The 27730-nt window shown below is 36.9% G+C and overlaps 1 protein-coding gene across 13 annotated transcripts in view; it reads right to left on the bottom strand.

Annotated features, from left to right (window-relative positions):
• Nucleotides 1-27730, bottom strand: part of MAP4K3 (mitogen-activated protein kinase kinase kinase kinase 3) — a 187367-nt gene that overhangs the window by 2307 nt on the left and 157330 nt on the right. For 8 of the 13 annotated variants that reach the window (XM_016948387.3, XM_016948389.3, XM_016948391.3 and 5 more), the window contains 10 exons: nt 26469-26548; nt 20574-20634; nt 20375-20492; nt 15301-15359; nt 13312-13415; nt 9025-9196; nt 6938-7006; nt 6767-6859; nt 2868-2938; nt 252-307 (listed from right to left, as the gene is read on the bottom strand). In XM_016948387.3, coding sequence (XP_016803876.1) covers nt 252-307; nt 2868-2938; nt 6767-6859; nt 6938-7006; nt 9025-9196; nt 13312-13415; nt 15301-15359; nt 20375-20492; nt 20574-20634; nt 26469-26548 — 883 coding nt within the window. Of the gene's footprint in view, nt 1-251; nt 308-2867; nt 2964-6766; nt 6860-6937; nt 7007-9024; nt 9197-13311; nt 13416-15300; nt 15360-20374; nt 20493-20573; nt 20635-26468; nt 26549-27730 lie in introns of all 13 variants that reach the window. The other 5 variants (XR_010149572.1, XR_010149573.1, XR_010149574.1 and 2 more) reach the window with 3 other exon arrangements.

Raw genomic sequence — 27730 nt, 5'->3', positions numbered from 1 at the left:
CTGCTGCAAATCAGATGTCAGTATGTTTAATGCAAACTAGTACTGACAGATCCATACATTCCTGTTACTTGGAAGATCAGGTACATTTTCAAAGGCTTTCTAACTTTCTGACTTGTGAATTCTCATAGTGTGAAAAATTCAATGTTGAACATATTGCAGACATTTCAATTCTCTTGAAAAAGAAATCTGTTTCATGCTGGATCTATAAAACACGTTTAGTACTGTGTATTTAATACAGTCCGTTTTCATACCTGTCAGATCCAAGCAGCCTGAAAATTCTTGTGCTATCTGAAATTTCTTGTGTTACCTGTTCAATTAAAACACAAATTTAATTTCTGAAATTAAAGACACAAAATTTTTAATGGGCACTTCATTATAATTCAACAGAAAAGAAACATAATCCCTAAAATGAAAACATATTCCTGCATGACTGTTTGTTAAAGTCAGCATGTAGATACATCAATTTGTTAGTCGAGGGGAAATGTGGTTAATTTTGAGTTAATCATAAAATGCAGGCAAAGGAAAATGATTTCCTTGTTAAATCATAAGACTTCAAGGGAAAAACTTAAAAGCAAAGCACTAAATCCATTTTATTTATTAGAAACTTTCATCATTTATGTTAACGCTAATGGCAAGGTTACTGGCAGCAGTAAGCTACTTAGATCTGCTTCTTTTACTTAAAAAGGCTGCCACGTAGTGTAACAGGAAATATTTAAAAGCCAGACATGCCTTGAGTTTGAATGTCAGTTCTCCCACTTACTGGGCAACGTATGTAATCGGCTAGAAATGGTTTTGCCTTATGCAAGATGGGATTGAAAAGATCTACCATGCAGTAGAGCCCTGCAGTGTTCTTATAAGGATTAGTGGGTATAATGCCTAGCTAAGGAAGTGCTCAATACGTAATAATTATCTTTCCCACTTCTTCCCCATTCTCTTGAAATAATATTTTCTAATGACCATATATCCTTCAAGAAGTCCTCAGTGTGACCACCTACCAGTTGGGGAGTTAAGAATAAATATACAAGAAAAAGAGAAACCAACTGTTCACAGCTTACTGAACACAAAATATTATGAATTAGAAGGGCAGTAGCATCTCCCCAAAATTTGGTAGGCTGAAGAAAAAATGGATTTGAAATTAAATTTATTCCATCAATACCCCTACAATTAGATTTTCTAGAAACACTAATGACTCTTAGCTTCTGTTGTAACCCAGCATACCTGCAGGAAACAACATGCTCAGCATGCTCACTTCAACGCCTGTGGCTCATCATGACTGTGATTACCAATATATTTTGGGGTTTGCCTACTAGAAGCAGCTAACATTTTTGGAGGTGTGTATTGATGGGCTGCCTGTGTAGTTCTCAGGTGACTTTTTGGGTGAACTTTTTCCTTTTAGTTTTTAAACCACTTCTGTATGTCTGTAATGCTTTTCTTTCTCTGACTAGTGTTTATTAGCTGTTGACTGTTCTTATCTCCCTGCTCAGTTCCTCATGTGATTTTAGAAAGTGTGAGCCCACTTGTGGGGATTACTTTTAGAAACATCATAGCAGCCACCTTTTTGTTGGAGGGGGACGGAGTCTTGTTCTGTCGCCAGGCTGGAGTACAGTGACGAGATCTTGGCTCACTGGAACCTCCGCCTCCTGGGTTCAAGCGATTCTCCTGCCTCAGCCTCTCCCGAGTAGCTGGGACTAGAGGCACGCGCCACCACGCCTGGCTTATTTTTCTATTTTTAGTACAGACGAGGTTTCACCATGTTGGCCAGGCTGGTCTTGATCTCTTGACCTTGTGATCCGCCCGCCTCGGCCTCCCAAAGTGCTGAGTGTACAGGCGTGAGCCAACATGCCTGGCCAGCAGCTACCTTTTAAACACTTACTATAGGTCAGGAACCAGGCCAAGCACATTACATGCTTTGTTTCATTTAATCATAACAACTCAATTCACAGATGAAAAAATATAGGTAGAAAGAAGTTAGGTGACATGCCAAGGTCACCCAGCTACTAACTAGCTGAACTTGAGACCTGAAGCCTGGTGTCTCAACTCTGGAACCCAGGCTCATGAACACTGTGGTATATTGCTTACTTTGTTAGAAATAAACGCTCTGAGCTTAATGAATGACAGTTTAAGAAACAAATAAGCTTCCTTCCAAGTTATATGACTGAGATTGGCTTGGGGGTACTGGAAGAATTTCTGACAATTTTACGTGCTTGTAACATTCTAGGGGGCAAGTGCCACATCTTGTTCATGTTTATAACCTCAGAACTTTCCGGCATAAATGTTGAACTGACTTGAATATGTCACACAGCTTGGAGTTAAATTATTTCTGTGAGGTAGGAAGGATTCATGAGATGCATAGCTAAAGGTTAATGAAAAGGAAAGGTAAAGGGGGCAAAGAATTATATACATGTCAAATGAATAAGGATGTTGAAAATAAAGAGGTAAGTGGGCTTCCAGAGAAACATAGGACTCTTTACTTATAGTCTGCGCTGGTCATTATTTCTGAAGTACAAGGTAGAAAAGGTGCTTAAGGCCAGAGAGAGCCAGCACTAGCACTCTTGCTCCTGGGGTTCCTCTGGGAAAGTTGAAAGAAAATCATAGTTGGCTCACTTTTAGCAGATTAGCAAGTTCTTGTTCTAAATTTCAGACTGATTATCTGGAAGTACATTAAATATGCACTAAAGTTGTTTGAGTAGTGGAGAGAGAGAGAGGTGGACATAGAGTATGGGCTACTGACTTTATCAATAGACTAAATACAGTAAGTATTAATAAAGTTAGCCAATCAAGCATTACTTGTATCATTTAGGAATCGAATTGTTTGAAGTGGAATTTGATAATGTCTTGTGACTACTTAATGGACATAATTTACTTACCTCATTAGATCTAAAACTTCTACCTTGCATTCCATGTTTCCAGAAAGCTAGCACACTGTCTTGTAGGCACACTAGCAGGCAAGAACAGCTCAATTACTGTTAATAGTACAAAAGTTCAACTGATAAGCATCATTTCATCCCTCTATCTCATATAGCAATATTTCAATTCACAACTAATGTCAGCTATTCCATATTTATATGGCATCTTTACATTTGAAAAGTTTAAAAATATACTATACAGAGCTTATGCATCTTTTTGGTAGGAAAAAATTCACTGAAAATATTTTTGTTATAGTTTTTTTGTATTTTTAGTAGAAATGGGGTTTTACTTTGTTGGCCAGGCTAGTCTCAAACTCCTGGCCTCAAGTGATCTGCCTGCCTCGCTCTCCCAAAGTGCCAGGGTTAAAGCCATGAGCCACTGTGTTCGGCCTGTTTTGGTAATTTTCAAAAATAAAATACTGCAAAATACAGAAAACAGCACAAAAATATACGTGTATCCACCACCCAACAATCAGATCCTAACATTCTGCCATTTTTGCTTTAAATAAAAACAAATACAGCTGGCATCCCCTATGTACCCTGCCCTATTCCCAGTTCTGGTCTTTCCTTCCTCCCTGAGATAACCACTATTATAAATTTGGTATTTATCATTCTCATGCATGTTTTTACTATTACTATAAGTTTATACTATCAATATAAATTTTATATTGAATATTTCCAACCTTCATACATTCAGTAAGATGAACATTGAGGTTATTTCTAGTTTTTCATTATTACAAACAATTTTGCAATAAACATTTTTGTACATCTTGAATACATGTACAAATCTTTCTTGAGGGTAGACACCCATAGATAGAATTACTGAAGCACAGGGCATAAACAGAACAAGATTTAGTTTTGCTTTTTATATTTATATTTTTAATATACTTTTTGGCATGTATTCAGGGAGGAATAAATCTTATTTTGTTTTCTGCAGGTAACCAATTGTACCAGCATCATTTGTTGAATGGCCCATTTCTTCCCCACTAATACATAATGCCACGAATTTCCATTTACATGTGGGTCTATTTCTGGGCCTTTTCTTCTATCTCACTCTTCTACCTATTTATTCCTGTGTTGTTACCACACTACCTTAATCACTATGGCTTTATAGTAAGTTTCAATATTGGGTAGAAAACGATTTGTCAACATTTATTTTATTATTCTTGGTCTTTGGCTCTTCCATATAAATTTATTTTTTATTTTAAAAAATTATTTGTAGAGATGGGGTCTCCCAGTGTTGTCCAGGCTGGTCTTGAAATCCAGGGCTCAAGCAATTCTCCTGCCTCAGCCTCCTACAGTGTTGGGATTACAGGCATGAGCCGCCACGCCTGGCCATTCCATATGGATTTTAAGAGCAGCTTATCAAGTGGCACAAAACATCATGTTGGGATTCTTACTGCAGATCCACTGAACCTGTGGATTAACTGAAGAACTGGCATCTTTCTCATTTAAGTCTTTCTACCCATGGACATGATGTAATTCTTCACTTGCTGAATCTTTTATGTCTTAAAAAAAAATAATTTGGAGGTTCCTAGATAATGATCTTAAAAATGTTTGGATTTCATTTATTCTTATGTATGTTACTTTATTGCCATTGTGAAAGGGATCTTTTTTCCAATTAAGTTTTTCACTGATTATTTAGGAAAGCTATTCTTTGGTGTTACTCATATCCAGCAACTCTGAATTCTCTTACTAACTCTAGTAATTTATTAATAGGGTTTTATATTCTATGTACATAATCATACCATCAGCAAAAAATGATCTTTTTATCTTTTTCTTTCTAATCCTCATACTTTCCCTTTCTCATTTAATAGACAATAATGAAATGTGATAATAGCAAACATCCTTATTTAGTTCTCCACTTTAATGGGAATTAATTTGATCATTAAACATATTTTTAACAGGCTTTGCTAGGTGAAGGACATTCCTTTCTATTCCCAATTTGCTAAGAAGTATTATTAAAAAAAAATCATTAATGACAGATTTTACTGAATGCTTTTTGGGCATCTACTGAAGAGTTACATGATTTTCTCTTAATACTTGGTATTGTGTATTACATAAATACATTTTCTGATGCTGAACCATCCTTGCTTTCCTGGGATAGTTTACTATTTGATAATGTGTAATTCTATTTGCTAATATTTTATTTAGATTTTTAAAAATGATTTTCATAAGATTATAATTTTTGTTTTCTGTACTAATCTTGTTTGATTTTAGTATCAGTATTAAACATTGATTTATTCAGAATTCCTTGTCTGTAGTCTGAAACAGTTTGCACAGGATAGGGATTATCTCTTCCTTTAATGGGGGAGGTAGATAAAAAAACCATCATGCCTGATTATCAGGTACCACAAGCAATGAACTTGGCTGTGGTTCTCCATCTCCTGTGGGATACTTTTGTAACTGGAGCCCAGCAGGCCTGTTAGCTTCAGACCTGTATACTGCTTTGAGATTCTGTTGTTGATCTTGCTTTTTGACCCTGGCTATTTCTTTGAAAGCAGATTCCATTTTAACATCTTGATCAGATATCCCTCGAAACTGACTTATTATAATCATTTGTTTGTTGGATGAATGACATTCTAGTTGGGAGAATGTAGAAAACAGAACCAGGAATAAGACAATGAACTAACTGTCTTTAGCCTTACCCTCTGCTAATACACATACACACAAATATCTTTATTTTACTGATAAGGAACACCAGAAAAAGTGTGCCTAGTCAAATATTAATCACCATTCATTTTCCCAGCACTATCCTACATAAGATGATTTTCACCTTATTTTTCCTGAATGTAGTCATTTAAAAGTATTGATTGTCAGAAATCCTTTTCCAGAAAAATACTCCTATTAAGCAAAATGTGAGAATGACAAGAAGGAACTTCCATATACTTAAAATTCTCTGATCAGCAGACACAACAGCCAAAACATAATCTGGTATACTGAGTACTAAATTTTAAATTACTTATAGAAAAACCCTATAGGAGTCTGGAGGAAATGGGAATTCAAAACTATGTTATAAGAAATGATATTATTTCAAGGCCAGGTGCGGTGGCTCACGCCTGTAATCCCAGCACTTCGGGAGGCCGAGGCGGGTGGATCAGGAGGTCAAGAGTTTGAGACCAGCCTGGCCAAAGTAGTGAAACCCCATCTCTACTAAAAATACAAAAATCAGCCGGGGGTGGTGGCGGGCGCCTGTAATCCCAGCTACTCGGGAGACTGAGGCAGGAGAATCACTTGAATCCGGGAGGCAGAGGTTGCAGTGAGCTGAGACTGCACCATTGCACTCCAGCCTGGGTGGCAGAGACACTCCATCTCAAAAAAAAAAAAAAAATGATATTACTTCTTACCAGGAAGATAACATTATCTACACTACAGTTATTAAACTATTTTAGAAAATGTGTAAGAATGAAGGCTGATAGTGACCTCGTATTTATTATACCCTCTAATTTTATTTTACTTTTTGAGACAAGAGTCTCGTTCCTCACCCAGGCTGGAGTGCAATGGTGCGATCTCAACTCATTGCAACCTCCCCTTCCCAGGTTCAAGTGATTCTCATGCCTCAGCTTCCCAAGTAGCTCGGACTACAGGCGTGTGCCAGCAAACCTGGATAATTTTTGTATTTTTAGTAGACACGGGGTTTCACCATGTTGGCCAGGCTGGTTTTGAATTCCTGGCCTCAAGTGATCCACCCACCTTGGCCTCCCAAAGTGCTAGGATTACCGGCATGAGCCACCATGCCCAGCCATATCCTTTATTTTAAAAAAAGAATCTTAATAATATCAATCTTTAATTTTGGATAATTAGCAGATAAATTATTTTAAGGAGTTCATAATGCAAAGAATTATAAAACTTTGACTTACCTATTGATTCAATCTGGAAATCAAAGGTGAGTTCTGATGATAATTTCCTGCTAGATTTTAATCTTCCTTGGAGATTTACTATTTTTATACAACCTAGAGGAAAAAAAGTCACTCAGAAACTAAGATAAAAGAAGTCTTATTAAAGTAAGACATTCATAAATTAAAACTTACAGTCCAAGCATACAAGGATGGTATCTCTCTCCAGTTGGGTTACATGAGTAACATTTGTCTGTGGGGTATCTACAACACAAACAAATTTTGGTAAACCTACAGAAACTGTGATACTTAAAGCATGGAAACATTGAAGAAAAAGAATTCTGAGGATAACAATACTTGAAATGGATATGTCTTCTGTAATACACATGTAGTGACTGAGCCAGGCTAGTGGGTTTAAATGCTGATGCAAGTGCTAAACAATGTAAGTGCTCAACAGAGCATATGCTGGCTGTTGTCAATACTACTGGCAATGCGGAACACATGGATACAGAATGCCGACTGCACTAGAAAACAAACATACTTAAAATATCCTATAATGCAACTTTTCTTCTTTTAAAAACCAAATTTTCTATTAGTGGGAGATTTGTAAATACATGTAGTTCTCAAACTATGGTTGCTGTATCAACACCATCAGCATCACCTGGGAATTTACAAAAATGAAAATTGTTTTTTTTTTTGAGCCTGCTGCTCAGGCCGAAATGCTGTGGTGTGATCATGGCTCCCTGCAGCCTTGAAATCCTGGCCTCAAGTGACCCTCCTGACTTAGCGTTCTGAGTAGCTGAGACCATAGGTGTACGCCACCATGCCTGGCTAATTAAAAAAAAAAAATTTAGAGATGGGGTCCTGCTATATCGCCTAGGCTGAGGTTTGTCTATATATGCCAAAACTATGGTCTTTGTGTCAACCTCATCAGCAACACTTGGGAATTCACGGAAATGAAAATTCTCAGGTCCTATCTAGACTATAAATGAACAGCTCCGGGGGTGGGGCTCAGAAATGTCACAAGTCTCCCAGTGATTCTGATGAATGCTCAAGTCTGGTAATTGCTGCTACATACTACATACTCAATGATCACTCTTACCAATACCCCTAGTAAAGTGATGGAATATGATCAAAAAGGTAACATCACCTCAGGGAGGCAGGGCAACTGGAGTTGTGTAAAATGCAAATTTTCAGGTATACACCACTTAAAAGTACATAAAATACTTAAAATTTCTGAGAGTTATGAAAATGTTAAGTACCCAAGTTTTGTTTTAAATGTTTCCTATGTTAATATACATTTCGTATTCATTTTCATATTAATGAACATAGTCAAAACAATTTGATGCATGTAAAATTCTCCAAAAAGGAAATGTGAAACATATAAAATGAAGAGTATTATCAAAATATTAAAAATATTTGAGTCTATATAAATTATTTCCCTTTTGTTTGAAGAAAAAAAGTGCTTTAATTGGCATTCAGTTTGTAATATTAATTTAATTATTTCCAAGAAAGATTAATGCAAACATGACTTTACGGGTTTCCTATACACAGTGTCCTTCAAGAGACATTGTTATTTAAAATACATATCACCAAAATCAAATAACAACCCAGGTGTATACCTCATTTTATAGTAAGAGGTGTGTTCATGCACAATTGTTTATTAATATATACCAAATATACATACCAATAATATACACAGGACTTTGAGGATCAGATCCTTATATTCATTTCTAAATAAAAAAACTGGTGTATGTGCTCTCAGTATCATGTTTTGGCAATGTTTGCTTGATTTAGTTGGTTAGTTAGAGACAGGATCTCATTCTGTCACCCAGGGTGGAGTACAATGGTGCGAACATGGCTCACTGCACCCTTGACCTCCTGGGCTCAAGTAATCCTCCCATCTTGGCCTCCCTGGTAGGTGGGACTACAGGCATGCACCACCATGCCCAGCTAACTTACATGTAATTTTTTTAGAGACAGGGTCTTGCTACATTGCCCAGGCTGTTCTTGAACTCCTGGACTCAAGCGATCTTCTCACCTTGGCCTCCCAAAGTACTGGGATTACGGGCGTGACCCACCATGCCCTGCCAGCCAATGTTTTAAATGCGTCATATGAATTAGCTATTTTAAAGAGAGTAATCTTCCCTTCTTCCAGTTTAATAATAGTTATTGAAGACTGGCAGTATATGCAGTTTTTCCTTAGTAAGAGATACAGTAAACTTACTACTTATAAAACCAGTATATGTATTACCCTTAATAATTCCATAAAAATTACAAACCTGATTCTGTAAACCACGAAGAGGTAGAATTTGGATTGACCGTCTCAAATCGAACCACTTGGTTGAAGTCTCTACCTCTACTGACACCAACACAAACTAAAGGGTACTCCTGTTCAGGAACTACCAGCATTTCAAACATTCTAAGTGGACATGGTATAGGAAAATCTATGTGCTAGAGAAAGAAACAAAAATACATTAAACCAAGGAAAATAAAAACCGAATAATTCTATGAGAATACTATAAAACAGCTTTCTACAATAAAGACTGCATCTTGTCACAGAAATTCAGGTAATGCAGAAAAATCTAAATTATGGACTCTCTTTTATAAAGATTTTAGGTTTACCACCGCAAAATATTTTAAAGTTATAATTACATGATTTTAGGACATTAAGGCTGGAAGGGAATTTATAAGTCACGTGTCCAACCCTCTCTTTTCAGAGTTGGAAACTGGGGCCCAGGAACTGGGTGACCAGCCCATGGTCCCCCGGCCTTTGTGGCAGAGTCTCCTGTCTCCCAATTTGATGCTTCTTCAGTTATACTCCTCTGCCTTCTTAATCAACTGAGCAAACATGGATGAGAGAAGTGAAATGCTAATTAGCAAGAGACACTCTTGTAAGATGTGAACAGAAAAAGTCATAAATTAAAAAAAATTAGCTTCATATCTCAAGTGATTTTTATCAAATCAACTCAGTTATAATACAACCCATTTTAATTTTATATAAGTTTAAAATTTATATTGCTACAAAGAATAAATTCACATTCTGAAGGACTAAAAAAATAGATGGAAAACACTAACTTCATTAGTAATCAAGAAATAAAACCACAATGAGATAAATACTATACATACCCACCGAATGGCTAAAATTAAAAAGAATGACAGTGAATAAGCATCCCAGAGGAGTAAGCAAATGCTCATACAACACTGGTGGTGGGACATAGAGTGGCATAGCCAGACTAGTTAACTGCATTATTTATTAATGCTGGAAGTAGGCATTCCTTAGGACCTTGCAATAATACTCCTAGGTATACATTCTAAAGAACATGAGTACACATATACAAGAGACAAATGCAAAACAGATAAAATTACAGCACATTCACAAAATAAAAAATTATATATAGACAACTGAAAAATGAATAAACTATAGCTATGTCCAGCAACTATACAAATATAATGTTGCACAAAAAGCCAGACACAAATGAACATATACTTTATAATTCCACTTAAATACTGTTGAAAAATTAAATAAAATTAGTTCTAATGTTTAGGGATATGAGCTTAGATAGTAAAAAAAGAGAAAAAAAGTAAGAACTTTCTAGGTTTCCTTTGTAAAAAAGAGGCAGGGAGCTGACTAAAAGGGAGGATGACAAAGGGAATTCTAAAATTCTTCTTCACAAATTAAAAAAAAATACCACTCTCATGCATATTTTATTTAGTTCATTCTTATATATTTTATATTTTTGTTGCTTTTATAAACTGGCTGTGTTTTCACTGTATTTTCCAAATGGTTATTGCTAGCATTTTATGAAGCTACTGGATTTGATTTGTTTTCTTTTTAATCTGGCAACTCATAAATTCTAAAGAAAAGTAAAAGGTGCAACGGGGGATATCCTAACAGGTAGTTTTAAAGTGTTGGAAGACACAAAATGGTACTCATGGCTGGAATGTGAAGCTCTGTGTTCACCTGCTGTTCCCACAGTCCTTCTTTCCCTGTGGCTGCTGAAGTGCCTCCATTCCACGGGCACAGACACTTCATCAATATTCTCCAAACCTCTTCTCTAGGAGCTTTCCCATTACCTTGGGGCACATGCTTTTGATAAAATCTGTCATTTTTAATAAGGTACAGCAACTTAAATAATTCTCTTTGAAATAAAGAGCAACGAAGCAGGAAAAAAAAACCAATGCTTCTGATTAAAGATGCATCTTTAAACTTTTACAGTTTAAACACAGAAACAATGCTTTAAAAAAAAACACAACAGATTTTGATTACTTCTACATTGCTTCCAATAATAACTAAGCAATTTGTATAAGTCATTAACAGAAGGGGATTCATGTCTAATAGTTTTAAATCCAGTTGCTATTGTCCTTGAGGGCAGCAAGTGTATCTAATATATTTTTGTCTCTCTAGTAAATAACACGGTGCCTTGCCTGCAATAGGTACATTATGTTTGCTGGAGAGATCTTTAATTTTTAACTTTTATTTATAATGAAAATGCAGTCCAGGCTGGGTGCGGTGGCTCAAACCTGTAATCTCAGCACTTTGGGAGTATGACGCGGGTGGATCACCTGAGGTCAGGAGTTCGAGACCAGCCTGGCCAAGATGGTGAAACCCCATCTCTACTAAAAATACAAAAATTAGCTGGGTGTCTGTAATCTCAGCTACTTGGGAGGCCGAGGCAGAGAACTGCTTGATCCTGGGAGGCGGAGGTTGCAGTGAGCTGAGATCATGCCACTGCACTCCAGCCTGGCCAACAGAACCAGACTCCATCTCAAAAAAAAAAAAAAAAAGCAGTCTAATGATGCAAAAACTGTCAGAAATGTCATTAGGAGGAAACAAGAATATAGAAAGCATAACAATGTTTTTGAATACATCTGATTAAGGGTTATAGTATAGAAGCATCATAAATACTGATAGAAATAATGTTAAATATGGAGACAAAATATACATATAGAAGTCTTGACGCAGAGAGACACGGAAAGCAAAGCTAGGTTAAGATTAAGGAAGGTAGGCAAACATTATAGCTCAGAGAGTTTAAGAAAAGGGAGAAGAGTGATTAAAATCTTGAGGGAGACCTGCAAGTAGTATTGTACTACAGGTTCACTATCTCAGAATGCTGGTAACAGGCCTCATTAGAGCCAGGCCAAGCACCCTGGTACCATCTACCCGGAAAAGAGAAGCCATGGATGGGTAATTTTTAAGCGTCCTATGTCTTCAAAGTATATATTCCCTCCTGCATGCTCTTGACATGGACAATTCCTCTAACAGAGAAAAGCATCTTTCATTATATATCAGCGTAAATGGTTTACCATATTAGATAACATATAAAATTCATTCATACCAGGTTAATCAGTATATCAGTATACAAGAATAACTGATATGATGAAACATTTTCACTTTGATAGAGGTTAGGAATGAAAATAATAGGAAGGACATATTTAAAATAGCCTGAAGATAGAAAGGAAAAAGATAGGAAAGGAAGAGGTTGCTGAAAAATCAAACTGTGTAGACTTTACCATTCCATCTTGGATAGAGCATTCTTTTGTCAAATAAACAAGAACAAAGAGGAGCTGAGAACAAAACAATTTTTGCCACAAATGGGCTGTATTCAGTAGTTCTGCTTTAGACAACTTATAAGGCTATTTTCCCCTGAGCTTTCAGTTTAAATAATTTTTGTTTCAGTGCATTTACCTGTGAAATTAATACTTCAATAGGTTTCAAATTCTTGAAACTATATTTTCATCTGTTTAGCCCTAGTGAATCTTGAGGTTAAAACTGATATGAAAACGAAAACTAGATTTCTTAGTCACTTACAGGATTTTAAACAACAGGGAGTCAATACTTTAAACATCTTAATACTATAAAATTTAGGAAGAACCCCACTCCAGCTATATTCCGACTCTAATTTCTACTGAGATCAAATGCACATGAAATAAGACCACTCAGTCCATATATAATAGCATGGAAAATGACTTTTAAAATTCATTTGGTATTTCCTTGATGTAATTAACTGAGCCTGTACTTCACATATTTTAAAAGTTAGTTTTTCCTTAAATGTAAGTTACAGATGAGTAACAGTAAATATTTTAAAAATTATTCATTAATTAAATGATTCCATAAAAAAAATCTGTGGAAAGGCCTAGGTAAATTAATGGGTGTGTATATAACTAAAAACAACTTGTTTCCCCGTCATTATGGTTATCCCTAGTTCTCCTAGGCCAAACTGCAACCTGTATGTTGTTTTCAGCTGTGATGGAGGTCAACCAGAGAGTATATTCAAAATATTTCACTGATCTTTTAGTACTTCCTGTTTCTGCCATCAGGCTCTGTATGTGTGACACTATTTCCAGCTCCCCACCGCCATACCCTTGAATTATTTCTCTAGTCTCTTATAAAACTTTTACTAGGCCAATTAAGTTGCTTACAACTGGGCAGATTTTTACAACCCTGCCACATTATCTAAAATCATTAAATTAACTTGAAAATTAACTGAAAAAAATGTTTCTTTAAAGAACAGTAAGGTTGACAAGCTTTTATAGTAAGAATAAGATAGTTTGACTTTTATGCTTACCTTAATTAACATAAATTTCTGCATTGGTTCAACCCATTCTAATAGAACAATGCTAGTCTGAAGTGCTCCACATAGGTATTTATGGCCCGTGTAAGGATTTCTTACTGTCAAAGCAAAAATATAAATGAGTTCTCTTATAAAACAAAGTCATTATGACAATAATTGCATGCTCAAAAAAACAAACAAAACTAAACAAACTAAACATAAAACAAAATCAAAAGCTGGTTGCCAGTTCAGTTTCTTAATTAGAGGGCTGGGTGAAAAAAATACTGTTTCAGGTAATAGCAGGAAATGCCCTCTTAACTTGCAGGATTTTTATTTGTATGCACAAATGAAACTGCTGGTTATAATGAGGCTGTGGGGTAAGAGGAAGGACTTTTCGTCTTATGATGGTAGGAAAATTACCTGAGGTGGCAACATTCTGATAAAAGGGTCAAAGTAAATTTGGGAAGAAGTTGTCAGACTCCTAAGATACAACACATTCGGGTGGTTCACAAGGTGCTTTTGGTGGTAATGTTCAGAGGCAATAATGTTTTGTTACTGAAAATAAAACACTTGTCTATCTTCCCCCTTTTGATTAAATTCTTATGGTCACTAGAAAACATCACAGATATTAATCGAACCTTAAAATACTGGTTTACAAATAATAAAATTGAATTACCTCAGATTTTGAAATTTTCTTCTGGTTATAAACCAGAAGAAGTAAAGTAAATATATGTGAAGTAAATATATTTGGAATAAAGATAAAAAAACTGAACTGTGAAAAGGGGAACAGCAGTAAAGTTCACACACTTCAAATAGATTTGAAATATTTAAGTGGCAGAGGAGGAGAACAGCAAAACTGTCCCGCCAAAGAAAACAGAGAGGTCTATATAGGAAATTCTTTCCTATAATTAACTTTTCCTAAAAACCTGCCCCTTTGTCCTCAGGTAGAGTCAAGTCAATTTGCTGCAGTTCTAACAGAGACTCAACCACCATGTCTAAACCCAACCTTGTCATCCTCTTTTGCTCTAAACCAGCTGTTCTCGCTTCCTGTTAACCCTTGCCCTTCTGCCAGTCTTTTGGGTTTGAGGCCTCAGTCATCTCTGACATCTTTTCCCTTCACACCCAGACACTCCTTCCCTGCTATTTGCACTGCTACTGCTCTAGCACAAGACTTCCTTCCTTACTTGTTGCACAGTAATAAGTACATGCTCACACAAGGCCAATGGCTCACACTCATCTGCCACTCTCCTTTCTATAATCTGTATCCAGCTAAGCGAATAGTCAGCATTTATTATGTAACCTTTATGATTTTTTTTTTGCCTCCACATGTTATGTCATTTCTTCTGTTTGAAATGGCTCTCCATCTATTCAGTTCAAATCTGAATCTGCCTTATTTTGAGGCCTGGCCCAAATGCCACCTTCTTCAGTGAGCCTATGTTTAGAGTCCTTTCCACACTATACTTTGTGGTATAATGACTCATGTGTTTATCGTCCCTTTTATAATAATAGTAACTTAAGGGAAAGAAATCATTTTTTGCTCTGGCTACATGCAAATAGAACAACTAATTGCTATAGGGGTGGGGGAGGAATTTAGGTGAGAGGAAGGTGAACATAAAAATACATGCTGAAGGAATAAATGCCATCTCACAAGCCATTGCTAAGCAGAATGGTGAATGGTCCGTAACAGGACCCTTGGAAAACAGGGTGTGATAAAATGTGGTAAAAAAAAAAAAAAGTCATACAACTTTCTCCATTTACCTAGGCAATAAATTATTTGTTTAGCAAATAATTTTTTTGCTAATAAACATTTATTTGCAAATAAATTATTTGCAAGGTACTATGTATTAGGCTTAGTCTACACAGAGACGAAACAGCCAAGAAATTTGTTCTACTTAAGCAGGAAAAATAAAGTATTGCTGGCAGAATGCCCTGGGGTAGTACTGTTTTATGCCAGATTTTAGGAGGAGTCTCAGAGAGCTATATGCTATTGGACAGTTTACTTACCAACACAACACTTCTGGCACCATTTGGTTTCAGGGATTTTTGCTGATACAGAAAATTTCCTAAATGTAAATAAAAGTGAGTACATAATATATGTAGGCAAACTTAGTATATGAAAAAGCTACTGTTATAGATCAGTGCAGAAAGGATGAGTTCAAAACTGGTGCTGACATACTAGGTCATCTATTAAAATTAGAATAAAAAGGCCGGGTGCCATGGCACGTTGCCTGTAATCCCAGCACTTTGGGAGGCCGAGGTGGGCTGATCACGAGGTCAAGAGTTCGAGACCAGCCTGGCCAACATAATAAAACCCCGTCTCTACTAAAAATACAAAAAAATTAGCCAGGCATGGTGGTGCATGCCTGTAATCCCAGCTACTCAGGAGGCTGAGGCAGGAGAATCGCTTGAACCCAGGAGGTGGAGGATGTGGTGAGCCGAGAGCACACCATTGCACTCCAGCCTGGGCAACAACAGCAAAACTCGGTCTCAAAAAAAAAATAAATAAATAAATAAATAAATTGGATCCCCTTCTCATGGCCCCCAATCAGTTCCAAATGGGTTAAGGGTTTAAATATGAAAACAAACTATAGAAGTCTATAGAAATATATGACCTTGGGATTTAAGAAATACAAAAACAACAAATCATACAGGAAAATGCTGTTACATTTTAATCGGCTTTTTTGCCCCCACTGATTCAACCCTAGCACCTCAAACTACAGGTGGCAGTCAATTACTGAATTAGTAACTTTGGTTTACCAAAAGATATCATTGAGAAAATGAAAAGCCAAAAACTGGAGAGAGCTATTTTTAGTACATGTAATACATTTACATGTACTGTAAAAAGCTGTCTTATTATAAAAATTTGTGAAGAATTTCTTTTTTAGAAATCTTTGTTTCTCTACTCAGGAAAAGTGGGATACAGATGTTCTGCAAAGGTGCTATAGGGGTTTTGCAAACATCTGACTCGAATTTAATAGATAAAAATCAATTCTGAATTTTTTTTAAAACTACAATTTAAAAACTACACATACACTCAAATGTCTTTTAAAATGTAATATAATAAAGGCTGTTGGTGCATCAAATTGTAAAAACCTCAAATTAAACCCATTTCTGTACATACTTTTTATTATTAAATTTTATTTTATTTTTTGGACAAGGTCTCACTCTGTCGCCCAGGCTGGAGTGCAAGGGTGTGATCTTGGCTCACTGCAACCTCCGCCTCCCAGGTTCAAGCAATCCTCCTGTCTCAGAATGCCGAATAGCTGGGACTACAGGTGCCTGCCATCACGCTCAGCTAATTTTTGTATTTTTAGTAGAGACGGGGTTGTGCCACTTTGCCCAAGCTGGTCTCGGACTCCTGAGCTCAGGTGATCCGTCCGCCTCGGACTCCCAAAGTGCTGGGATTACAGGTGTGAGCCACTGTGCCCGGCTAAAGATTTTTTCTTTTTTTTTTTTTTGAGACAAAGTCTCGCTCTGCCGCCCAAGCTGGAATGCAGTGGCTTGACCTCAGTTCACTGCAACCTCTGCCTCCCAGGTTCAAGTGATTCTCCTGCCTCAGCTTCTCAAATAGCTGTGATTACAGGCATCAGCCACCACACCCAACTAATTTTTGTACTTTTAGTACAGACGGGGTTTCGACATGTTGGCCAGGATGGTCTCGAACTCCTGACCTCAAGTGATCCACCGTGCCTGACTTCTACAAACATCTAAACTCTTTTTTTTTTTTTAAATAATTTTTATAAGAAAGAGACAGATTTCACCATGTTGCCCAGGCTGGTCTCAAATTCCTGAGGCTCAAGTAATCTGCCAAAAGTGCAGCCTCCTTAAGTGCTGGGATTACAGGCATGAGCCACTTAAACTTAAATGTGTAAATTTGCCAAAGATTAGATAGACGCCAGTGCTCTGTACAAGTCTTTTTTTTTTTTAGAGTTGTACAATTTTATATAAAATTGTACAGCACATGTGTGATGTTCAGTGCAATTCCAAACAAGCTCAGAACAATTTTCCTGATGGATGTTCTTGTAACCACACAATTGGCAACTGAATGATAAGCATAAATATAATATTAAAAAATATAATATTGTAGTACTGTAATTTTAACCCTTAATACATTTTATATATTGACCTATTTATGAAAAGCTATAATTTTAGCTTCATTTACTGAGTCCTTACTATGTGCCATGCATTTTAGACATCTGTGTCATTCAGTCCCTCCAATAAAGAGGTAAGTTACAGCATAGAAATCTGAAGCTTAGATTTTTGCTCAGGTCTTTTTTTTTTTTTTTTTTTTGGAGACAGGGTCTCACTCTGTTGCCCAGGATGGAGTGCAGTGGCTCAATCTTGGGTCACTGCAACCTCTGCCTCTTGGGTTCAGGCAATTCTCCTGCCTCAGCCTCCCAGGTAGCTGGAACTACAGGCTGTATCAATTTAAATGAACATTATTCAGAGTGTGCAAGGTAAGCTGTCAAAAACTGTTACCTCTTTTTAAGTACTTGTCTTTGTGAATCAAAACGTTTTTCACACTGTGACAGCTAAACAATGACACAGAATTTATTCAGATGTTGAAACACTGAACGACTACAATGGCAATCTAGAATATTCTGATTACGATTTTCTGGTTAAAACACCTCATTGTACCCTTGACTAACTTTACATTAGGAAAAGTTTTACATTATAACTTACAATTATAAAAATGCCCCTTTCATATACATTGGAGTTTAATGCAGCTTAAAATAAAACAAAACAAAAACTCCCCACACTCTTAACGAATCTGCTTTGAACCAAAGCGCTTTTTAGAGTTAAAAAAAATCTGAACCAAGCTCCTGACAGATTTCGGCTGGCAAAAAGTTTAATGCTCCTGTCCACACTTGTGAACTTGTCTCCTAGCTCCCAAAGCTAACTTAGGGGTTAAAACACTGAACTAGTCAAAACCCAGGAGGATTAACTGCCAAGTTCTGAAAGACCATAGGGATGACTACTACACAAACAGAAATCAACTGTTAAGTATGGCTGTGAATTAAGGATTTCAAAAACTTTTCAAAATAAGAGTTGTGGGCAGTATACTGAAATGTTTCAAAAATTTAGTTAATGTTCTATAGTGACCTATAGACTTGCCTTAATTTTAGTCATGATTTTATGAAACACAATACAACTTATTTTACCAGCACCCAATTAACTGGAATTCTAAATTAACTGTCTGAGTGTATTTAACATAGGATATTTTAGAGTACACTACAAGGCAGAGTTCAATTTATCATGCCCAATAATGATGACAAAAGGTCTATTTCTTGAGAGCTTACTAGGTGCTGTGGTAGGTACTTTACATACACGATTTATCATTTTCAAAACAACTCTGCCAGATGAGTATATAGGTTCCAGTTACAGCTGAATACACGTGGAGAGGCTGTATAATTTATCCAAGGTCCCATACCTAGTAAGTAAATGATACAACTGTACTTGAATTCCAAAGCTTAGGCTTTACTAAAAATGGATTACAATATGGTACAATGAGTACCTATCTTCAGAATGAGAACCATGAGGCTCTTTATCATCAGATTAAGAATAAGACACTCAGTAGAGGTTTAAGTTGTGCTCACTGTATGGCAGAAGAAATGGTATGAATGCACATATATAAAATATTATGATGCTAAAAGGGTTTTTAGGTTTCCTGCCAATAAGTGAGAGAATTAAAAGATTTTACAGTAATTACTAGATAATGAAACTGAAGAAAGTGGGAAGGACATATTCGTGGCTGTTACTATTAAAAAAACTAAAGATTGACTATAATAAAATTCCTGAAATAATAACCTGGAGGTGAAATACCCTTAGAGCTGAACACATGGGGAAAGGTTGTATAATTTATCCAAGGTCCCATATCTAGTAAGTGAATGATCCAGGATTTAAATTCAACTTTACTTGAATTCCAAAGCTTATGCTTTATTAAAAATGAATTATAATATGGTACAATAAGTACCTATATTCAGCGTAGGTAAAATCATACCATATGGAAACTCCTTAAAGGAAGAGACTATATCTTATTCAATTTTGTCTCATTTATACATGGGACATTTCATACACATTTGGTGTATTCAGTAAAATCTGGAAGAAACGAACACAGCTAAAAGCAAATAAGCTAAAAAGGTCTCTATTGAGAACAGCAGATTCTCAAGGTACTCGAAAATTAAGGTTTTATGTTAGTTGCTTTACAACAAATATTATAAAAAAGAATAGGCATATTATACAGTTTTTGTAAAACACAATTTATACCAGAGCTAGAAAATCTTTCAGTCAATAAAGAGGTCCAATATTATATTAAATAACAAAAGAACAGAGCATAATAACAAATTACTGAAAGTAGAAAGGCAAAACCACTCCAAACTAATTATCTTCTAATGCAAAACACTGAGACACGGTCTTGCCTTGTTAGCCAGGCTGGAGTGTAGTGGCACGATCATAGCTCACTGCAGTCTCAAACCTCCAGGGCTCCACTGATCCTCCCACTTCAGCCTCCTGAGTAGCTGGAACCACAGGCTCGAGCCACCATGCCTGGCTATTTTTTAAAAAATATTTTTTGTAGAGATGAGGTCTTGCTATGTTGCTCAGGCTGGTCTTGAACTCCTAGCCTCAAGCCATTTTCCTGCCTCAGCCTCTCAAAGTATTGGGATTACAGGCGTGAGCCACCATGCCAGGTTGCAAAAACACTTTTCAATAAATCATTTTGATTTTCTAGGTATAGAAACTTTGAGAAAAATTTTATAAAGTTAACACATATGTCAAAAGCAAAGGCACTAAATGCAATGTAAAATTATGGCAAAGTACAAGAAAAAAACTAGTTTTAAACTTGCAGAAAAAGAATAAAAAATTCAGAGAGAAAATGTCTGATATAATTTGAAAGTACAAAGTAGAAAAATTTTAGAACAAGAGTGTGATCACTAAGCACTTGTTAATGTATATTACTTATTATTTTTTCATCATGATTTTTATTAACCCAAACTGAGTGCTCTTTCACTTTCTGTAGCATAAATATTTATGAGAATGAACTGTTAATATCATATTGCCTCTAAGGATGTACCCTTACCTTGGCAGTATTCTGTCAGGGAGTTTGTGTGCTGGAATAGCAACAGGTAACTTTTGCATTTGTCTTGCATAATCAAAAAGCCCTGGTAAATTATGGGAATAAAGCTGAGAAGCTTTACCTATAAAGAAAAACAGATATGACATAAAAGCTAATAATAAATAGTAACAATTGTAAGGTATTTAAAAACTAAAATACTTACCAGATATTGATAGCAAGCAATTGTTCATTACATACAACCATGTACACCTTCGAGGGAATAGCTGATTAAAAAAAGGCACAAAGTTTACAAAGAATAATACATAATGGCAATGTAAATCTGTACACAGTAATCACGTAAGCTGTATTATCTATAGGTCAGTTCTTTAAAAGTAAGTTATTTTTAACATAAATTAACTTTATCAAGGATTCAAACCAAGATGATATATATACATACATATTTATGTGAGAGAAAAAATAAATTAGGCTAAATTTTAGCCTAAACACGATATGATCAGCTCAAGTCTCCCTTATGATTAAGGGCTATGTAACCCCAAACTATGCAGGGAATAAGAACATTTTCAAACAACATCTATTCCTTTATTTTGGTTCTGGGGTTGAATAAGATTCTCCTGTCTACTCCTCCCAAAATAGACGTATCTAGGCATAATATGCATTCTAGGGTGTATGATACAGGAAAAAGCATCATGGTGTAGTGGAACACAGGATACAGAAACACTAGGTATGGAGGGAAAAAAAAGGCTGAGATAGAAGATGATGAAAATTCATAAATCACAAAGGAGATATATACCATAAGAACTGAGAGGCATCTCTGGAAGCCTGAAAGTGGTCACAACTTAGAGCAAAGAAAAAGGAATTTCATGGAACACAATCTATATATTTAAAAAAAAATACTCTCATTAAGACATTTCGTTATGCGTATCAGTGGTTTTTAAATGGTCCTTGGACCAGCAGCTTCAACAACACCTGGGCACATGGTAGAAATGTAAATTCTTGGACCTCAGCCCAGATCTACTGAAGCAAGAAGTTCTGAAGGAGGACCCAGGAATCTATGGTTTAACTAGGCCTCCAAGTAATTCTGAGGCAGACTGAAGTTTGAGAGCCACTGATGTACATAATTAGGCATCCTGATTTAACAACCTTTGTTGCTGGGTTTGCTCTGGCAATTCCTACAACTACGTTACTCCAAAACTAATTGAGATGAGAGGATGGAATAGAGAGGACGCAGGGGTGAATGATGAAACACATCAAGGCCTTTAAGGACATTACTTTATGGAAACACAGCCATAATAATGGGACTGAATAACTAAAAGAGAAAAGGTAATAATAAAAGGGAGGAGAAACAAAGTAACATTTTAATAAAAATTTTATTTCATTTACTGGGAAAATGTACTTACATAAAATAACCAATTTCTCCAAACAACTAAAATGTGGCATTGCCAATACAGTTTTTTAATTTGTAAAATGTGCCTATACCTGTGCCTCAAATAGAGAAGATACCAACATCCATTTCCTACTTTCAGCTTTTCACAAAAAAATCACAACAAAATTGGGACTTCATTGGCTATACTGAAAAAATCAGGTAGAGAAGGGGCAATGACTTATTCCAGACCACATATGAGTACATGTTATCAAAGTAGCAAGATACAGATTTTTATTTAATTCAGTGTTGAACTGGGTTTTCATACACATATCCACTAAAAAAGTATCTGATACCACATCGATGGTTTACTATAAAATTATATACTTCCAAATATAAGTAGGTTTGCTTATTTAATATAAACATATATAAAGTAGCAAGACAAGACACAAATTCCTTTCATATTTTCAACATAGGGACAATGAAAAGGTATTTATGTATAGTTTTATTTAAAAAGTACTGGATTTCATTTTGAATTTTCTTTCTCTTTTTTTTTTTTTTGAGATGGAGTCTCGCTGTGTTGCCCAGGCTGGAGTGCAGTGGCGTGATCTCCACTCACTGCAAGCTCCGCCTCCCAGGTTCACGCCCTTCTCCTGCCTCAGCTTCCCGAGTAGCTGGGACTACAGGCGCCTGCCACCACGCCCGGCTAATTTTTTTTTTGTATTTTTAGTAGAGACGGGGTTTCACCGTGTTAGCCAGGATGGTCTCGATCTCCTGACCTCATGATCCACCCACCTCGGCCTCCCAAAGTGCTGGGATTACAGGCATGAGCCATCGCGCCTGACCCTGAATTTTCATTTTTAACAACTTTTACAAATCTAAAGCTTTACTAGATTTTCAATGCTTTCTTCCTTTAGTGAGTTAGGTTCTAGGTGAAATGATCAGTTTAACAAATAAGAATATAACAGTTAAGAAGGGTAGCTTCTATATTCTGCCTAGACTCATATATCTGTTTTATCAATGACTGTGTGATCTTGGGTAATTTACTGAATCTCTGTCTCAGTGTTCTTATCTGTAAAACAGAATACCTGTATCTCATAGAGCTGTATGGTAATTAAACAAGATACTCCTTGTAAAGCACTTAGAAGAGTGCTGAGTACTGAATAAATGTTAGCTATAAATAATAAAAGCAGATAAAAAACTTTAAATCAGGACCCTGATTAGTGTCATCTTCTCACTTTTCAGAATCTTCCCCTATTTAGTAGGCTCACGCCACCCTGTTTCCTATAAAGTCTAGAGAAAATCAACCTAATCATCAATTTCACAGTAAGATGAAAAATTCAGGCTCCACATATACTAATTCTTTACTCTTATAGGCTCCCTCTAGGAGGGAAAAATGTTTCCTTTGAGGCGCAATGTTTCAAAAAAAATTACTCTAGTAATGTAATTCAAATGCTAAAGCAACTAAGAAGGGAAGTTATTGCAGACTGGGGCTGGGTGTGGTTGATGGGTGCCTTCTCTCAAGAGTCCTGGCCAGGCCTGGTGACTCACACCTGTAATCCCAGCACTGGGTGGGTAAGGCAGAAGGACTGCTGGAGCCCAGAAGTTTGAGACCAGCCTGGGCAACAAAGTGAAATCCCAGTCTCTACAAAATATCAAAAAATTAGCTGGGCATTGTGGCATGTGGCTGTAGTCCCAGCTACTGAGAACGCTGAGGTGGGTCACTTGAGCCCAGGAGGTCAAGGCTGCAGTGAGCTGTGTTCACGCCACTGCCCTCCAGCCTGGGTGACAGAATGAAACCCTGTCTCAAAAGTAACAACAACAACAAAAGAGTTCTTCAAATTAGGTTGATAAATGCTTACTCCACCTATGCATAAAGCTGGCCTTATTCCTTACAATTAATACTGTTACCAATATTATTTTTGGATATCTCATTATACCCAATAAAAATATGACCACCTTTGAATTATTTACTAATTATTATAATTACAAGATCCTTTTCCTCCCTTTCCCTGTTCTTAGGCACTTTCCAGCCATTTCACTGTACACCATTTCCAGATTAAAAGATTTACAGTATATCATACAGTTTAGGATCTTGCTAGAAAATTTGATTTAAAAAAATGAAGATGAAAATGTTTAGTCATGAATAAATCATTACTTATATATTTTTCTTTCCGTTTTATTTGTAATCAATTTATTTTTATTTTTATTTTGTTTTGAGATGGAGTCTCACTCCGTTGCCCAGGCTGGAGTGCAGTGGCGTGATCTCGGCTCACTGCAACCTCCGCCTCCCGGGTTTAAGTGATTCTCCTGTCTCAGCCTCCTGAGTAGCTGGGACTACAGGTGCACATGACCATGCTTGGCTAACTTTTGTATTTTTAATAGGGACGGGGTTTCACCTTATTTGTTAGGCTGGTGTCGAACTCCTGACCTCAGGTGACCACCCACCTCGGCCTCCCAAAGTGCTGGGATTACAGGCATGAGCCACCACGGCCGGCCTTGTAATCGATTTATATTGATAAAAGAATTAGTCACACATCCCGAAGGCACCCCAAACTCAGTATGACCAAATTGAAAGCATTACCATTCTCTTCAAATCAACACATCCTTCAGAATACTATACTCCATCTTTCTGTTACTGTCATGCACCCAGTCACTCAAGTGGAAAACCTAAAGTTAACCTAGACCTCTCCTCAACCTCCATGTTGAAATGGTCATTCAATTCGGTCAATTCTAGATCTCTGATCTTTCTCTAGGTCCAGCATTTCTCTACAGGAACTATACAATTGGGAGAGAGAATATGGTGAAGTAGTTAATCACATGGAATCTGGAGCTAGCTTGCCTAGGTTCATATCGCAGTCCAGCCACTGAATAGCTGTGGAGTCTTTGGCAAGTTACTAATCCTTTCCGTGCTTTAGTTTTCTCATCCGTGAAGTGAGATTATCAATGGTGTCTACCTGTGAGAGATTTCATGAAGACTAAATAATATATGTCAAGCATTTAAAAACACTGCGTGGACACATAGTACGCTTTATGTAAGTATTAGCTATTAATAGCATCATCATTATTATCAGTTTGTAGGTTGTTTTATGTTCCTGACTCGTGGGTACTAAATGACAAAAGCTCCCCCCACTCATTGTGACACTCAAAAACATCCCCATACTGGGGGAGAGGAGGAGAGAAATGGGGAATGACCACTAATGATTATGGAGGTTCTTTTGGAGATGATAAAAATGTCCTAAAACTGATGGTGTAATGGCTGCACAACGCTGTGAACGTACCAAAAGCCACTGAATTGTACCCTTTAAGTGGGTGAACTGTATGATATGTGAATTATATCTCGATAAAACTGTTTTTGAAAAATATCTTTTCCCCTCTGTTCTCTACCTTTGCCCTGAATTAACACTCTTTTACCATTTGACCATGGTTTCTAGTCTCATCTCTCACCGTACCGCAAACAGATATTTCTAAAACACAGGTCTGTTCCATCAGCATAGTACACCAAGCTCTGGTGTTTGGCTTCTGCCTGCCTACCCAGCTCCATCTATTGTTACCATTCTGTACTCCAGTCAAATGCCCAGTCAGTGTTCCCAAACTTGCCATGCTATTTCACATCTCTATGCCATCATGCTTATCCTGTCTGTGTGACAAACTTCTATTCATCATAATTTAAGGTCCATCTCAAATGCCTCTACTCATCTCCCCACAGGAGGTGCTGGTGACATCCACCTCTGTGGCCAATATCTTATACTCATTCCTAATATGACATCTAATCCTGAGTGCTGTAGTTACTGGTTTATACATCTGTTTTCCCTATTAGATCATGAGCTTCTCAAGGGTATGGACTAGTCCTGTTAATCTGTCTTCAGTATCTAGTAATTAGAACATGCTTCAGAAGCTTTTTTTTTTTGAGGTGGAGTTTCACTTTTGTTGCCCAGGCTGGAGTGCAATGGCATAATCTCGGCTCACTGTAACCTCCTCCTCCCGGGTTCAAGTGACTCTCCTGTCTCAGCCTTCGAAGCAGCTGGGATTATAGGCACACGCCACCATGCCCAGCTAATTTTTGTATTTTTTAGTAGAGACGGGGTTTCACCATGTTGGCCAGGCTGGTCTCGAACTCCTGACCTCAGGTGATCTGCCTGCCTTGGCCTCACAAAGTGCTGGGATTACAGGCGTGAGCCACCATGCCCGGCGTCATGAGGATTTTAAGAATAAAAGACGCTGGGGTGGGGTGGCTCATATCTATAATCCCAGCACTTGAGGCCAGGAGTTCCAGACCAGCATGGGCAACATGGTGAAACCCTATGTCTACTAAAAACACAAAAATTAGCCAGGCATGGTGGCTCATGTCTATAATCCCAGCACACTGGGAGGCCGAGGCGGGCAGATCACCTGAGGTCAGGAGTTCAAGACCAGCCTGGCCAACATGGTGAAACCCTGTCTCTACTAAAAACACAAAAATTGGCTGGGTGTGGTGGTGCGTGCCTCTACTCCCAGCTACTTGGGAGGCTGAGGCATGAGAATTGCTTGAAACTGGTTGCAGTGAGCCGAGATCACACCACTGCACTGCAGCCTGGGCAACAAGAGTGAGACTTGGTCTCAAAAAACAAAACAAAACAAAACAAAAAAGAATAAAAGAGGCAGCAAGTCATGAAACTGAACCTTATTTCTGGTCTAATGTGTACTTATGGTAACTTAAAAAAAAAAAAAAAAAAAAGAATATACAAAATAACATACCTGTTCCATTGATGTTTCATGAAGTTCATTAAGATTGAGGGTATAAATCCCTTCTTCGGCACCAAATATCAAGTACTGATCTGAAATAAAAGTAATTCACTGACTGATTTTGGTAAATAAAATATTTTTAAATAGGATTTCTATAATCTAAACTTCCGTAAATAAGTATTAACATATAAAACAAGAATTACTATGATTTATAAGCAGTGAATACAAAGAGGTTAGACACTTTAGACCCATAAACTGAATTATATGTAAACATTAGCCTCAAAGCAGTGAAGAGAATTTTTATGTAAGGGAGGTTCTGAAGAGTGGCATAGTAGATTCTTCACTCATCAGAGAGTGCTAAGAACTGGCAAAGAATCTGCAGCTCCTTTTTCTAAAACCCCCTAAAGACAGGATCATGTGCAACTGACATACAGAATATAAAATCAAGAGTGGCTGATACTGATTCTAATTATTTCTACAGAATTTTTTTTCAGAGCTATACTATAAGTACTCTAATTTAAAAAACCCCAGAATCTGACCACGGTCTATTAAAAAGTTAACTAAAACTTGGATACCTGCTAGGGTACTCAGTATCTTCTAAAAGATATGAGAAGCATGGCCATCGTCCTTTCCATTTTTTTTGTTTGTTTGTTTGTTTCCCAGAGCAGGAGCAGGAGTGGAAATTTATTAAAAAGGCTTTAGAACAGGAAAGAAAGGAAACAACACTTCCAAGAGATCCAAGCAGGCAACCTGAAGAAAAGTGCCCGATCTGTTTTTAAGATAATACAGTAACAGGTCAAGAACTTTTCTAGACTAGCTAGGCTAAACTGAAGTACGCTGAGAACAGTATAGAATGCTAAGAGCATTCCTAAAGTGCCCAGCATTTAAGATTAGTACTGGGAGATTAATGGCATAAGATTTGTGGTCAGACAGTATTGGATTTAAACTGACCCTTTCTAGCACCAATTGGCTATAAACAATGAACCTGAGTGCCAATTTCCTTGCCTATGACATAAAAGTACTCAGAATATTTAATGAGTATATGTGTATGTATATAAAAATGTTCACGTATAAATGTTCTATGTGTATCTTACAAAGACAGACAGCTATTAAGAATCAGATATACAGTGAGAGGACACAGACAGTTCTTAGTGGTTGCCTAAGGACAACTGTTGTGATTATGGCCCCTTTTAAGGTCAGAGATCCTCTAAAGTGGTCACTAAACCCCGGATCCTTGGTAGCTAAATTCCTTCCATAATGGCTGTTTTGAAAAA

The sequence above is a fragment of the Pan troglodytes genome, chromosome 12 (assembly GCF_028858775.2).
Source record: "Pan troglodytes isolate AG18354 chromosome 12, NHGRI_mPanTro3-v2.0_pri, whole genome shotgun sequence".
In the NCBI taxonomy this organism is placed as follows: domain Eukaryota; kingdom Metazoa; phylum Chordata; class Mammalia; order Primates; family Hominidae; genus Pan; species Pan troglodytes.
The sequence above is the reverse complement of the archived record's forward strand: the minus strand, read 5'-3'. Positions and strand labels throughout refer to the sequence as shown.